This window comes from Oncorhynchus kisutch, linkage group LG23, assembly GCF_002021735.2.
Source record: "Oncorhynchus kisutch isolate 150728-3 linkage group LG23, Okis_V2, whole genome shotgun sequence".
NCBI classification, from domain to species: Eukaryota; Metazoa; Chordata; class Actinopteri; order Salmoniformes; family Salmonidae; genus Oncorhynchus; species Oncorhynchus kisutch.
Genome location: NC_034196.2, coordinates 9466572 through 9482802, shown reverse-complemented (window position 1 = coordinate 9482802; position 16231 = coordinate 9466572). Strand labels below are relative to the sequence as shown.

The following is a 16231-nucleotide window of genomic DNA, read 5'->3' as shown; positions in this document are numbered from 1 at the left end:
TATTTGGCTCCATCCATCTTCACATCCATTTTAACCATCTTCCCTGTCCCTGCTGAAGAAAAGCAGGGCCAAACCATGATGCTGCCACCACCATGTTTGACAGTGGGGATGTTGTGTTCAGGGTGATGGGCTGTGTTGCTTTTACGCCAAACATAACGTTTTGCATTGTTGCCAAAAAGTTAAATTTTGGTTTCATTTGACCAGAGCACCTTCTTCCACATGTTTGGTGTGTCTCCCAGGTGGCTTGTGGCAAACTTTAAACGACACTTTTTATGGGTATCTTTAAGAAATGGCTTTCTTCTTGCCACTCTTCCATAAAGGCCAGATTTGTGCAATATACGACTGATTGTTGTCCTATGGACAGAGTCTCCCACCTCAGCTGTAGATCTCTGCAGTTCATCCAGAGTGATCATGGGCCTCTTGGCTGCATCTCTGATCAGTCTTCTCCTTGTATGAGCTGAAAGTTTAGAGGGACGGCCAGGTCTTGGTAGATTTGCAGTGGTCTGATACTCCTTCCATTTCAATATTATCACTTGCACAGTGCTCCTTGGGATGTTTAAAGCTTGGGAAATCTTTTTGTATCCAAATCCGGCTTTAAACTTCTTCACAACAGTATCTCGGACCTGCCTGGTGTGTTCCTTGTTCTTCATGATGCTCTCTGCGCTTTTAACGGACCTCTGAGACTATCACAGTGCAGGTGCATTTATAAGGAGACTTGAGTACACACAGGTGGATTGTATTTATCATCATTAGTCATTTAGGTCAACATTGGATCATTCAGAGATCCTCACTGAACTTCTGGAGAGAGTTTGCTGCACTGAAAGTAAAGGGGCTGAATAATTTTGCACGCCCAATTTTTCTGTTTTTGATTTGTTAAAAAAGTTTGAAATATCCAATAAATGTCGTTCCACTTCATGATTGTGTCCCACTTGTTGTTGATTCTTCACAAAAAAATACAGTTTTATATCTTTATGTTTTAAGCCTGAAATGTGGCAAAAGGTCGCAAAGTTCAAGGGGGCCGAATACTTTCGCAAGGCACTGTACAATGCACGCAACACACATCCTTTCTCACATGCAATATGGGCCTGGCTAACTGCCTTGATCCCCAGCAATATTGTCATAATGTTATCCTCAGCTCCCCTTTCAAACAGCCTGATTGGCCAATCCCTGCGCTGACAGACACAATCCCTCTCTCCCCTTTCCTCTCATAGTCCTGTTCTATCAACCACATGGTTCCTTCACTCTATTATTTTTCTGTGCCGTTTTATTTAGCTTTTAAAACACCGCTTGTGTTCAAAAGCTCTTTGATCATTCTTTCACACACGCTGTGGGAGACAGGGAGCCCGTAGCTAGGGCTGGTAGGAGATTGATGTGAAGAAGAAATGCCAGCTTGAGGGGCAAACACATGTACACACACACACACACACACACACTCATCTGTGGTGTAAAGCTGTGGTCTGATAGGAGCTGTCAGCACGTGAAGAGAAGCCCTGGGTGGGACGGACAGAACGGGACAGCCCAAAAAGAGAGGGAGAATGAGGGGGACGTAGAAAGAGGTTAGCCTGTAGACGTGGACACAAGATAGAGAATGTGCTGGCACTTAGCAACATCATATACCAGCTAGGCTACTGTAGAGTTCAAACACAAATCAAAGTGTATTTGTCACGTGCGCCGAAGACAACAAGTGTAGTAAGACCTTACAGTGAAATGCTTACTTACAGGCCGTAAACAACAGTGCAATTCTTAAGCAAAAAATAGGTATTAGGTGAACAATAGATAAGTAAGGAAATAAGAAAACAACAGTAAAAAGACAGTGAATAATAACAGTAGCGAGGCTGTATACAGTAGAGAGGCTATAACAGTAGCGAGGCGATATACAGGCACGGGTTAGTTGGGCTAATTGAGGTAGTATGTAAATGTATGTATGGTTAAAGTGACTATGCATATATGATAAACAGAGAGTAGCAGTAGTGTAATAGAGGGTTTGGCGGGTGGTGGGTGGCGGGACACAATTCAGATAGTCCGGGTAGCCAATGTGCGGGGTCACTGGTTAGTCGGGCTAATTGAGGTAATATGTACATGAATGTATAGTTAAAGTGACTATGCATATAAGATAAACAGAGAGTAGCAGCAGTGTAAAGAGGGGTTGAGGGGGGGCACAATGCAAATAGTCCGGGTAGCCATTTGATTACCTGTTCAGGAGTCTTATGGCTTGGGGGTAAAAGTTGTTGAGAAGCCTTTTGGTCTTGGACTTGGCACTCCAGTACCGCTTTCCATGCGATAGGAGAGAGAACAGTCTATGACTCGGGGGGCTGGGGTCTTTGACCATTTTTAGGGCCTTCCTCTGTAGAGGTCCTGGATGGCAGGCAGCTTAGCCCCAGTGATGTACAGGGCCATACACACTACCCTCTATAGTGCCTTGCAGTTGGAGGCCGAGCAGTTGTAGAACCTTTTAGAGGATCTGAGGACCCATGCCAAATCCTTTTAGTTTCCTGAGGGGGAATAGGCTTTGTCGTGCACTCTTTACGAATGTCTTAGTGTGTTTGGACCATTCTAGTTTGTTGGTGATGTGGACACCAATGAACTTGAAGCTCTCAACCTGCTCCACAACAGCCCCGTTGATGAGAATGGGGGCGTGCTCGGTCCTCCTTTTCCTGTAGTCCACAATCATCTCCTTAGTCTTGGTTACGTTGAGGGATAGGTTGTTATTCTGGCACCACCCGGCCAGGTCTCTAACCTCCTCCCTATAGGCTGTCTCGTCATGGTCGGTGATCAGGCCTACCACTGTTGTGTAGTCTGCAAACTTAATGATGATGTTGGAGTCGTACCGGGCCACGCAGTCGTGGGTGAACAGGGAGTACAGGAGGGGACTGAGCACGCACTCCTGAGGGGCTCCAGTGTTGAGGATCTGCGTGGCAGTTGTGTTGGTACCTACCCTCACCAACCGGGTGGAGGCAGCCCGTTAGGATGTCCAAGATCCAGTTGCAGAGGGAGGTGTTTAGTCCCAGGATCCTTAGCTTAGTGATGAGCTTTGAGGGCACTATGGTGTTCAACTCTGACCTGTATTCAATAAATAGCATTCTCACGTAAGTGTTCCTTTTATCCAGGTGGGAAAGGGCAGTGTGGAGTGCAATAGAGATGGCATCATCTGTGGATCTGTTTGGGAGGTATGCAAATTGGAGTGGGTCTAGGGTTTCTGGGATAAGGGTGTTGATGTGAGCCTTTCAAAGCACTTCAGGACTACAGACGTGAGTGCTACGGGTCTGTAGTCATTTAGGCAGGTTGCCTTTGTGTTGTTGGGCACAGGGACTTTGATGGTCTGCTTGAAACATGTTGGTATTGTCACGACTTCCGCCAAAGTCGGTTCCTCTCCTTGTTCGAGCGGCATTCGGCGGACGCCGCCGCCGGTCTTCTAGCCATCACCGATCCACCTTTAATTTTCTATTTGTTTTGTCTTGTCTTCCTGCACACATGGTTTACATCTCCTACTAATTAACATGTGTATTTAACCCTCTGTTCCCTCCATGTCTGTGTGGGGTATTGTTTGTTGTCAAGGTTGGTACGGTTCCGGCTGGTTTGCGTCTTTTTTTTTTTTATACCCGTACTTTGTGGCAGCCGGTACGTTGTACTTGGGTTTTGTACTTTTGCTGCCTCACTTGTTCTTTGGGCATGTGTGTTGTGACGCGGTTGCGTTCTGTATCATGATTGCCTAAGTAAAGTGCTTTGTCCATTCATCCCTGCTCCCCTGCGCCTGACTTCCAGCTACACCCACCATTGACAGGTATTACAGACTCAATCAGGGACATGTTGAAAATGTCTGTGAATACACCTGCCAGTTGGTCAACACATGCTCGGAGCACACGTCCTTGTAATCCGTAGATGTTGGAACATTGCGGCGGGGACAGCCACAAAAGCATTAGTGAGGTTGGGCACTGATGTTGGGCGATTAGGCCTGGCTCGCAGTCGGTGTTCCAATTCTTCCCAAAGGTGTTAGATGGGGTTGAGGTCAGGGCTCTGTGCAGGCCAGTAAAGTTCTTCCACACCGATCTCGACAAACCTTTTCTGTATGGAGCTCGCTTTGTGCACGCGGGGATTTTAATGCTTAAACAGGAAAAAAATTGTCTAGAATGTCATTGTATGCTGTAGCGTTAAGATTTCCCTTCACTGGAACTAAGGGGCCTAGACCGAACCATGAAAAACAGCCCCAGACCATTATTCCTTCTTCACCAAACTTTACAGTTTGCACTGTGCATTGGGGCAGGTAGCGTTCTCCTGGCATCCGCCAAACCCAGATTCGTCTGTCGGACTGCCAGATGGTGAAGTGTGATTCATCACTCCAGAGAATGCATTTCCACTACTCCAGAGTCCAATGGCGGCGAGCTTTACACCACACCACCCGAAACTTGGCATTGTGATCTTCGTCTTGTGTACGGCTGCTCGGCCATGGAAATCCATTTCATGAAGCTCCCAACAAACAGTTATTGTGCTGACATTGCTTCCAGCGGCAGTTAGGAACTCGGTAGTGAGTGTTGCAAACGTGGATAGACAATTTTGCTCCTTGTTGCTCCTAGACGTTTCCACTTCACAATAACCACACTTACAGTTGGGGCAGCTCTAGCAGGGCAGACATTTTACAAACTGACTTGTTGGAAAGTTGGCACCCTATGATGGTGCCACGTTGAAAGTCACAGAGCTTTTCAGTAAGGCCATTCAAATGCCATTGTTTGTCTATGGAGATCGCATGGCGGTGTGCTCGATTTGATACACCTGTCAGCCACGGTGGTGGCTGAAATAGGCGCATCCACTAATATGAAGGGGTGGCCACATACTTTTGTATATATAGTGTATTAATGTGACAGTCAGATACTGCACTGACAGAGACAAAATAACTGCAGATCACTCAGGTTCCTTCTCTCTCTCTCTCTCTCTCTAGCAGTGTATTTCACACCCCACTTTCCACTCCTCCACCAATCAAACACACACACACACCATCTTGGCAAGTCTTCAGAGAGTGTGTACCAGTGATGTTGAACTATTAATGGTGTCATGGTTGCTTGTAGTGATGTACACACTCGCAGGGTGTGCGTGTATGTACAAGGTCCAAACAGAGGATGAAAGGCTGATGACTCAGAAGAACACAGCGCAGAAGATCAAGACTGGGGATTGTGGCGATGTGTGTGTGATGTAATGGTGGTGTAAATGGTAACAGAAAAAGGTGACTGGCTGGCTGGTTGTCTCACTCTCTCTCTCGATGCATGAAATAAAACAGTGTTTGTTGGAAGAGAAATCCTTCCAACAACCTTATCACATTACAAAGGAGAGGGGGAGAGGAGAGGATAAGACAGGATGAGAGGGGAGAGGAGAGGATAAGACAGGATGTGAGGGGAGAGGAGAGGATAAGACAGGATGAGAGGGGAGAGGATAAGACAGGATGAGAGGGGAGAGGAGAGGATAAGACAGGATGAGAGGGGAGAGGAGAGGATAAGACAGGATGAGAGGGGAAAGGAGAGGATAAGACAGGATGAGAGGGGAGATGAGAGGATAAGACAGGATGAGAGGGCAGAGGAGAGGATAAGACAGGATGAGAGGGGAGGATAAGACTGGATGAGAGAAGAGGATAAGACAGGATGAGAGGGGAGAGAAGAGGATAAGACAGGGTGAGAGGGGAGGATAAGACAGGATGAGAGGGAAGAGGAGAGAGGACAGTATAGAACCAGTACATGTACAGTACTCTATTCTACAAGTACAGTGGCTTGCGAAAGTATTCACCCCCCTTGGCATTTTTCCTATTTTGTTGGCTTACAACCTGGAATTAAAATTGATTTTTGGGGGGGTTTGCGCCAAACATAGCGTTTTCCTTGATGGCCAAAAAGCTCAATTTAATCTCATCTGGCCAGAGTACCTTCTTCCATATGTTTAGGGAGTCTCCCTCATGCCTTTTGGCAAACACCAAACGTGTTTGCTTATTTTTCTCTTTAAGCAATGGCTTTTTTTTCTGTCCATTCTTCCATAAAGCCCAGCTCTGTGGAGTGTACGGCTTAAAGTGGTCCTATGGACAGATACTCCAGTCTCCGCTGTGGAGCTTTGCAGCTCCTTCAGGGTCATCTTTGGTCTCTTTGTTGCCTCTGATTAATGCCCTCCTTGCCTGGTCTGTGGGTTTTGGTGGGCGGCCCTTTCTTGGCAGGTTTGTTGTGGTGCCATACTCTTTCCATTTTTTTATAATGGATTTAAATGGTGCTCCGTGGGATGTTCAAAGTTTCTGATATTTTTTTATAACCCAACCCTGATCTGTACTTCTCCACAACTTTGTCCCTGACCTGTTTGGAGAGCTCCTTGGTCTTCATGGTGCCCCTTGCTTAGTGGTGTTGCAGACTCTGGGGCCTTTCAGAAGAGATCACATCACCGATTTGGACTATTTTGTGTATGTCCATAACATGAAATCCAAATAAAATCAATTTAATTACAGGTTGTAATGCAACAAAATAGGAAAAGGGGGGGGATGAATACTTTTGCAACACACACACACACAGATCCCTGGTGTGTTTCAAGGCTGTGTGTTAGTATGTAACATGTAAAGCAGCAGTGCTCCAATAAGAAGTCTGGGACTGAAACACGTCACATGACTGTTGACAATGTCCATAAGTTGTTCATTCGGAGCACAGGAGATTGCGTCAGCTGTGCGAAAGGCAGGGAGACATGCTTTCTGCTGCTCTGACACAAATATGAAACATAAAAACTGTTTTAAGTGAGGAGTAGGCAGATCTGAAGCCGAAAAAGGAAATTCACACGAGCACCACAATGCCCACTTCAGGCATGCTCTTCTGAAGGTGGTGGTTGAAGTGAGTAGTAGAGCACTCCAGAAATTAAATCTCTCTGCAAGACCAGGTTAGCCCAATGAGCTAAAGCCTTGGAAAACACAAATCTCGAGGTAAAGATACTCATCACATGATCACAGCACCATTCTTGGTATTACAAGACAAGCAAGCCCAAAATATTCTACACTGGGTGTCTGCTGAGCTAGTTTATAATGACAGGTGTGGTGGTGTATTCCATTGGGCTGACAGAACTGGAGCCCCTGTGTGTGTGTGTGTGTGTGTGTGTGTGTGTGTGTGTGTGTGTGTGTGTGTGTGAGTGTGTGAGTGAGTGAGTGAGTGAGAGAGAGAGAGAGAGAGACTCGTAATAACCCAATAGCTAGTTCATAATGACAGGTGTAGTGGTGTATTCCATTGAGCTGACAGAACTGTAGCCCCTGTGCATTGGGGAGGGGGTACACTAGTTAGACAACAGCTTGTAGGGAGAGAAAGAGAGAAACCTGGCCTCTCTCTGCTGCCAATCTCTCTCTCTCTCACACTCACACACACGCACACACACACACACACACACACACAGCTACGGACGACTGGGGGTTGATCTTAAATCTCTGTCCAACAAACTCTCACAGTCTCACTTCAGAATCCAACGTTTGGCCATAAACGTCACATTTCGAAAGTTACGTTTAGGCATTCATTCAGAATGGTTAAGGTAAGGTTTAAGGTTTGGGATAGGGTAAAATAAAACAGTGCCTATGAGTGGGATTGACAAGCGACCCTCGGCGCTGGAGCTCGCAGCTTACGCCCATATCCGTCCAAAGAACTTGAGGAAACCACAGGCCTACATCCATAGAGCTCGAGCAAACCACAGGCCTACTTGATGGTTATAGCGCACACCGTTGTGGCCGGTTTTTATGTAATCTCCCGACGTCATGGGTACCTGGACGGACGTTGAATTTCGCCTTGGATCTTTAGCGACCTGGCTGCCCAGCCTAATCAATAATGCAGTGTGTGTGTGTGTGATATTTGTTTATGCTTGTGGCTGGTGCCAACCTCATAGTTCTTTCATGAATACGGTTAACTTCAGGGAGCTTTTCCAAGAACAAAAACACACACACCACAAGGCGCACGCGTGTGGGCACACACACACCACAAGGCGCACGCGTGTGGGCACACACACACACGCGCATTGGAATGAAAATGTGATGTCAGAATGAAAATTTGTTGCACACATCTCGAGCCACCAAATCCATCTCTGCCAAGGTGTCTTTAGCCACTCTGAGGTGTGTTGGCTGCAGTGAGCACTACAACAGCTTGACTGGGAGTGCCTGATTCTAGGTACTAGTGCTTTTGAGTGTGTGAGTGTGTGAGTGTGTGTGTGCGTGTGTGTGTTCAATTAACTTGAACAGATCTACAGGATTTCAACTAGGTGGGGGAACATGTATGGGGGAACATGTATGGGGGAACATGTATGGGGGAAAAACATGTGTCACCACCACACTGTAACTGAATAGGAGAAAAGATACCTGCTGGAATGGATGAATGAGATGATACACCCTGAGGGTTGAGAGGAGAGGACAGGGTAGTACAAAAATCCACAGACTGAACAGACACACAGAGTAGAGACAAGGTGTGTTAGTTAATGTCATACTATTATGTGTGTGTGTGTGTGTGTGTGTGTTTAGCAGCTAGTAAACAGATCTCAGCAGACAGACAGAGCGACAGACAGACAAACTCGTAATAACCCAAGGTAAACAAAACACATTCGACGGTACCTCTTCCCCAAACACTCCAAATACTCCCAAACAGTAAACACAATTACAGAGGCTCATCTGTTTGGCAGAAACCCCAGTCTAGCCTGGAATCTAGCCTGGCAACTCTCAGTGCCATCTCCATATGTGCCACCAACTGGCTGTATGGTGGGTGAGAGAGAGAGAGAGAGAAGGGAGGACAGAAAGAGGGGGAGAGAGAAAGAGAGCGGAATTAGACAGAAATTAAAGCATTATTGGATTGAACGTTCTGCGTTTTTCCCGATCAGATATGGTCAATGCCGCACTTTATCTCAAATTCAGATATTACTTTTCGATCAATTAATTATTAAGAGATTCAAGGGAAACTTGAAAGACTCAAGAGAAACATTTTTTTCCCCCCAGACGATGTTGGAGAAGACTGATGTATCTGATGTGATCCGTTAAACCAATTAAATATTTCCCTAACGGGTCGCTGTTAAACGGGAAGACAAAAAGTAGTGCAGACACATTCCACCAATATGCATGACTACTACTACAGTCTTGGATTTTCTCTGACACTTTCTGTTGCTACTGTGATAATAGAGAAAGGGAGTGTGTGTGTGTGTGTGTGTCAAATCTAAATGTATATGTCATGTGTATATGTTATATGTATATGTTATAGCGGGTAAAGCGAAATGCTTGCGTGTGTGTGCGTGTGTGTAAGTACATGTAAGCATGTGTTGTGTTAGCTAGCCAAACGTGACCTTCAGATGTTCCCCAAGGAAACACAAAGATGGGCGACTTATACCCCCCATACGAGAGTCAGACAGTAATATACTGGAGGTGTGTGTGTGTGTGTGTGTGGGTGCAAGCATGTGCAGTAGCAAGATATTAACTATTTCATATAACCATGGCAAAAAACATGGAAACATTAAATGATCCCTTTCCTAGAGTAGTGGTTACTCCGAATAGAAGTACTATTTTCTGATACATTATTTATTTTGTGTTATTTGGCCAGATATGATCCTTATGTTACTAGCGGTGGTGTCTCTCTCGACCCCCCCCCCCCCCCTCTTACTATCTCCCTCACACCATTTTTCTCTCTCTCTATCCTCTCTTAATCACCCATGTCTCTCACCAAGCCAAAACATCAACCCCCCACACACACACACACATCTCTCTCCCACTCCACTCTCTCCCTGCTGTCATTTCCAGACTTTCGTGTGGCTAAACTACACATTCTAAATATTGCCAAGTACAAACGTTGAAAATGTCTCCACAGCCGTGTGTGTGTAGAGACCTGCATATTTCCAATAATTATCAGCTACCAACAGCTGATTCCTCTGATCTGACACAACTGGGCTGAAGAGTGTGTGCGTGTCAGTGTGTGTTAGCCCCTGAGGGGACAGTGGTGATCTATATCGCCAGTGTAGGAGATAGAATGGTGTCCTTGACTTTAGATTGATCCTAGGACTGTCCCCGACTAAAAAACATATTTGTCGACCAAGAGTCGTCCGTTCTTTTTAAACTTGTATTTTTCCATATATAGACACATCCTACGTATGTATTTTAACCAAATCAACTATATGCACTGAGCATGTCTGATTCTTTAAGGGAACTGTTTGATGAAATGATTAAGACAAACAAATGACTAGAGGGAGTCCGACCGCAACTGATTTGATTGTGCTACCGAAATCCCTCATTTGTTTAGGAAAAACATTCCCTGTTCCCTCAACCCTTGCCCTCTTTACGAGAGAAATGGAACAGTTTGTTATTTATTCAGTGGCTGAGTTGTTATTAAAATGCTGAAAACTAACATGCTTGAAAGGCATTTCAAATCATGACTGCCTTCTATGCTGCGTGATGACATGAACGAATGATTGATTGATACAGTAGCTTATATAACTATTGAAATATACTGTAGGCTTAAGTAAGTTACAATACTAAGACTAAACAGGACACGCTCTCAGGCCTACAGTACGCTGGTGGTTATATAAGGCTGCTATACTAAGCCTACTAATGATAATGACATTTCTTATTATTATAATGATGATCATAATAATAATAGTAATAATAACAATAAGAAGGAGATCAAGGAAAAAGGAGGCTATTATTATTATTAGACATATAATTTTTCTGACAATTTGGAAAAGTGTAAACAACCCTAAATAAATTTTACATCATATCAAATCAAATTTATTTATATAGCCCTTCGTACATCAGCTGATATCTCAAAGTGCTGTACAGAAACCCAGCCTAAAACCCCAAACAGCAAGCAATGCAGGTGTAGAAGCACATATCAGAGGCTGGAATAACAAAACAAAAGTGTAAAGCCTTTAAAAACAGCAGAATTTGTGAAATTGTGAGGCTTGACTATTGATTACAGATTAAGTTTATATATATATTCCCGAAAGCTAGACCACAACACTGATAGTCTCATACACTATATATACAAAAGTCTGTGGACACCCCTTCAAATTTGTGTATTGTGAAGTAGAAACATCTAGGAGCAACAATGGCTCAGCCGCGGTTCTGGTCCCCACAAGGATAGTAAAACCAAAAACACACAGGCGCACAGATGCACGCACAGACGCACAAACACACACAGCACAGGGCCCCTCATACTCCTTCCCTTTAATTACCCATCATATGTGATTGTTCATTAATCCTCGCCTGGAAATAGACTCACACACCCAGTTATTAGCGGCTACATACTGATCTCTCTCCCTCCCCCCTCTTCCCCTCTCTCTATTATGGCAGCACCAGCACCAATCTCCTCTTAGAAGAACACAGATTCTTATTCCAGAAGCTTCCCGGAAAAGGCTGAGGTACCGGGGGAATTCCCAAATCCACCACATAGAACAGAATTCCAAAACAGAGAATATACTGGCTGCATTCCTCTGGGCTGCTGAAATGGGAACACTGGGAAAAGCTGCTGTAGAGAGACTGGTGTACAACTGGGCTTATGGTCAGGATTAAAACTAAAGCCCAAACCCTTTCCAGCTGACAATACATTCAGAAGTGTAAACCCTCTCACACTCTGTATGAAGGCCACTGAAACACAAACGTTATAATTATCCAACACAACATAACCACTTTTACTCTCTCTTTTACATTTATCCACCTCTCTCCTCACGTCTCATTTCCCCCCCCCACGTCTCATTCCCCCCCCCTTAATGACCAATCCATCCCTCTCTCCAAATGTCTCCTTCCTCCACACTGCCACTCTACAAAGGAACCCAACTGTGTGAGTGGGAGAGAAAGAGAGAAAGGTGGGCATTGGGGTGCTTCGCTGAGAAAGCAGAGTTGGTAGGCTCTGGCTGTGTGTGAGCAGATGTCTCTGTGTGTGTGTGTGTGTGTGTGTGTGTGTGTGCATGCGCGCAAGTGTGTAAGAACATCTCCCAATTAATAACAACCAATTAAGCCCACTATAGTGCTAGCCCGCACTGAGGCTCATTAGAGGGGTGCGTGTGTGTGCGTGCATTAGTGTGCGTGTGACAGCAGGAAATAGATGCTGATGATGTGCGCTTTTCATCGCGTTATCACACTCTCACGGATGAGAGGCTGCAAACTGTCATCATCTGGTGTTAGTCTTTTAATAGGAGAGGAGAAGGAGAGGATGCTGTTTTTCATTAAGTGTTCTGTTGCATGTGGAACTAAATGTTTAGGAGTGCATGATTTTTTTTTAAACCCCAGCACGCACACAACTAATGACCAATCATATGCATTTAGGCCTACACCAATTCAATGCCCATAACTGTTTTATTCAAAGCCTGCATCGTGTACCCTTGACCTGAAACAGTGGATTGGGATTTAGAATTATTTGCATGAATGGTGCATTTTGTGGGTTTTATATACAGGATTATATTTGATGTGTGTCATGTGAGAAAGGGATTTCTGTACATGACGTAATACTGCCCTCTGGTGTTTATGATGCAACATCACTGCCCAACCTAAATAGTTGTGGTGTTTTGATGTTTGTGGGTCTGAAAGCTGCTTCAAAAAGGTGAAAGCTACATGGGAACATGTCCAACCAAACACACTCCCAGAGTTTTTGTCTCACGAGGCAGACCTTTCAGGGTACATATGGGCCTTCATATGTAAATCTGTAGTGACAGACTGACCACTTCAAAGCCTTTCATAGGGACCATGACTGAATTAAAGAGCTGAACATGGTATGGTTTGGAGAGCTTAACAACTCAGAGAGAGAGAGAGAGAGAGAGAGAGAGATTTCCAGAACAACAGAGCCAGGGTTGGTGCCAGGGTTGGTGAGAAAGGACCAGTATAGACAGAAAAGTCAGTCAATAATCCATCAGAAAGAGCCTTTTTTTCAAACTGCATGGTCTTTCTAAGCTCCATCCATCTGCCCATTGAAATCAAGAGGCATATAAGGTTTAAGTTGGGCTACTTAGTTTCTCACCACTGTGAACCCTGAGTGCTCAATGCACCTGTAAGTGAAAAAGCCTCTTTCAATATGCCAATCTGCCTAGCAACAACTATACAGAAACTCAGTGAAGGCTGAAAGAGGAGAGGGTAACTCCCATACAGCAAAGAGCTCCAGACAGAAAACAGGAAGGTTGTATGGGAGAAAAACACTCCAAGGCTTTTCACTCCTGCGACACGGCTCCATCTAAATGACAAAGAGACAAAGACCAGTTAAAGCGGAGCACGAAACACACCGACAAAAGGAGAGAAAGACGAGAAAAAACAAGAAAAACAACGTCTGTGCGCCTTACACACACACAACACACACACCTCTATTCACTATGCTTTTGTGCCCCTGCTTCTGTTTTCCCTGTTGCCTCACACACACACACACACACACACACACGGTAGAGTTTGGTATGGGAGCTGAGTGTGTGTGTGTGTAGCCTGCTGTGCCAACACAGAAGTCGACAGGGGTGCAGCGGATTGGCGACCGGAGGAAGGGAGGCTGACAGAAAGAGGGAAGAAAATACAAGAGAGCAGAAGGAAAGGAAAAGAGAGGGAGGCCAGGCTGAGGTAAGCAACGTTCTCAGAGTGGTAGTTCATTACACCTGACCTTCACACTGACCCACAGAGAATACAGCAGCAGGACCACTGCTACAACACACACACCCAGAAGCAGCTTCCGTCTATTCTCTTCAGTATAGAGAGGGGAAGTGGAGTGGAGCTGGCCCAGACCCAGAGAGAGAGAGATAACAGAGCCAGCCTGGAAAAGCCTTTCTAGGTTCTGACTCCTTACAAAGACCCCTGACTCACTCACTCACACTCTCTCTCTCACACTCTCTCTCTCTCTCATTTGTTTAGCGGCTGTATGTGCTAGTATAGACTTGAATAAAGCCAGTCCTACCTTGGGCCATTTGGGGTTAAGCAGGCGGGCTTTGAGGGCGTCGTCCAGGGCGGTCTGGTACTGTCCCAGGTGGAGAAGGGCCGCAGAGCGGTTACTGTACAGGATGCAGTTCTGAGGGTCAGCAGACAGGGCCTCCCCGTAGAGCTGCACTGCCAGGCTGTACTGCCCCAGTTGGCATGCCTGGTTACTGCGACGTACTGCCTCCAGAAACTCTGCCTTAGAAAGGATTGTTGGCCCGGGAGGGATGCAAGGATGAGGGTCTGTCTGGCAGAGAGGGGGAGGGATGGGGCGAGCAGAGGTAGAGGACGAAGAGGAGGAAGAAGGAGGGTTGGTGGCGCGGGTAGAAGAGCGAGGGCCGAAGAGTGAGAACTGAGATGGAGAGGGAGGAGGAAGAAGAAAAATGTGGGGAAGAGTGGTCAGTTATCTTTTCATTCAATCAGACACATTTTTCTCAACATTAAAGTCATTTTACAGTCCAGAGAACCATGTTGATAAACATCTGAGAATCTAATCTGTTCCACCAAAACATTAAAGCAATATTTATATCTGCATTTGATATTGTGTGTGTGTGTGTGTGTGTGTGTGTGTGTGTGTGTGTGTGTGTGTGTGTGTGTGTGTGTGTGTGTGTGTGTGTGTGTGTGTGTGTGTGTGTGTGTGTGTGTGTGTGTGTGTGTGTGTTTAACTACTCTTGTGGGTCAGGTTTTAGGGTTAAGGTTTAGGGTAAGATTTTTGAATTGTACTAAATTGTGTGTCCCCACAAGGTTAGCTGTACAAGACTGTGTGAGTGTACGTTGAGGTTAGCCCTCTGTTGCCTCAACTTAGAAAAGCTGCTTCCCTCCCTGATCTGCTGTTGCCAGATTTGTCCTTTCAGAATGACTTACACCAAGGCTGTCATTATCGCTCGCTCTCTCTCACACACACACACACACACACACACACACACACACACACACACACACACACACACACACACACACACACACACACACACACACACACACACACAGTCCCAGTGGCTTTCTCTGTCCAAACAGCTGATTGGAGCACTAACTCACACAGTAGGAAGTTTCCACTGAGAATACAGAGAGAGAGAGAGAGAGAGAGATAGACAGAGAGACACAGAGAGAGAGAAAGAGACAGAGTGAGCGAGATAAGCTTTTCAACCTGTGTATACAGCCAATAGGCTTGTATGCATTAGTCAAAACTGTTTTGTTGGAACAGTAGTACAAGAACACCCTCTTCACAAGCACACACACTCACATGCATACACACTTACGCACACACACACCACTTCCATGTCCCTTCCTCCCCCTCCCAGCTCAGCCCAGGTCAGCAGGGAGAAACACATTCCTGAGAGAATGAAACCAGGGACCTCCTCTGACAAAGAGAGCAAGAGAGAGACACACTAAAGATTCAACCACCACGTGCTCTTTGTCACCCAAGTAACATACCACCTGTAAAAAAGAATGTTACATTTGTATCTTGTCTTATTATTAAAGTAATACTGTAACATGGCCTCTTTTATTTTCCACTAAATTGCTATGAAATGCAATGTGCTACATACTAGCGCGGTATGGGCTGAATAGCTGCGTCACTTGGACACAACATCAAACGCATCATCAAAGCGCTTTGGTTGATGTTGATAGGTTAGCCAGCCTATAATGCATCTAGATATATAGCCCATAGTCTCTGCTTTGTAAAATAAACTGTATTTTTTGGGGGTCATTGAGTTATATTTACCCTTTCTTTCTTCGGTCGATGTTTCTCCATCCTGTCCTAGTTTTATACTCAGCGGCAGCAACTTCAAACTTTCATCCCATGCAGTCCGCTTCCCAAACAGGACAGAGAAACGGTGCGATCTCACACAACAATGTAGTAGGAAGGAACTCCAACCATTCTGTTTTCATGGACCTCAAAAAGTGAACAATCATGCGATATTCCCACTCTACCGGTCGCGAACTAACTAAAGTTATTTCCCAGAAAGTGCGCCATGTTGTCAAATCCGTTTTTCCCCGAGTAACGGAATTTGTGGCCGGTGGAGGCGTGTCTCGGTAGGCTCGAGCTCCACGGATGCAGCTCCAGTCGGTCTCCAGGTCTCAGTTACTCGTGGTGACATCAGAGAGGGGTTGAGTTACCTAGCAGCTATTCATTCCACTGTGGAGCTGTGGGTATTGTTCCTACAGCATTTTGGTAATAGATCATTACTTTCTGCAACCCTCTTGGTAAATAAACATACACAAGGTGCAGTTTACTCAAAAGTCGATTGCACAATGGCCTTGAATCAAAGGGTGATAAACAAATGAAGAAGAAATCTAGAAAAAGACAATACAGACAACATCCCCTCTGCATTTCAGTAACTT

General features: G+C 45.3%; 1 protein-coding gene across 1 annotated transcript in view; it reads right to left on the bottom strand.

The window, feature by feature from the left end:
* LOC109868481 (tetratricopeptide repeat protein 28) overlaps positions 1–15961 on the bottom strand; it is a 101100-nt gene extending 85139 nt beyond the window's left edge. The window contains exons 1-2 of the mRNA XM_020458075.2: positions 15612–15961; positions 13872–14240 (exon numbers count right to left, since the gene is read on the bottom strand). Of these exons, the coding sequence (XP_020313664.1) occupies positions 13872–14240; positions 15612–15641 (399 nt within the window). The 5' untranslated portion in view covers positions 15642–15961. The remainder of the gene's footprint in view (positions 1–13871; positions 14241–15611) is intronic.
* Between the last annotated feature and the right edge of the window lie 270 nt (positions 15962–16231).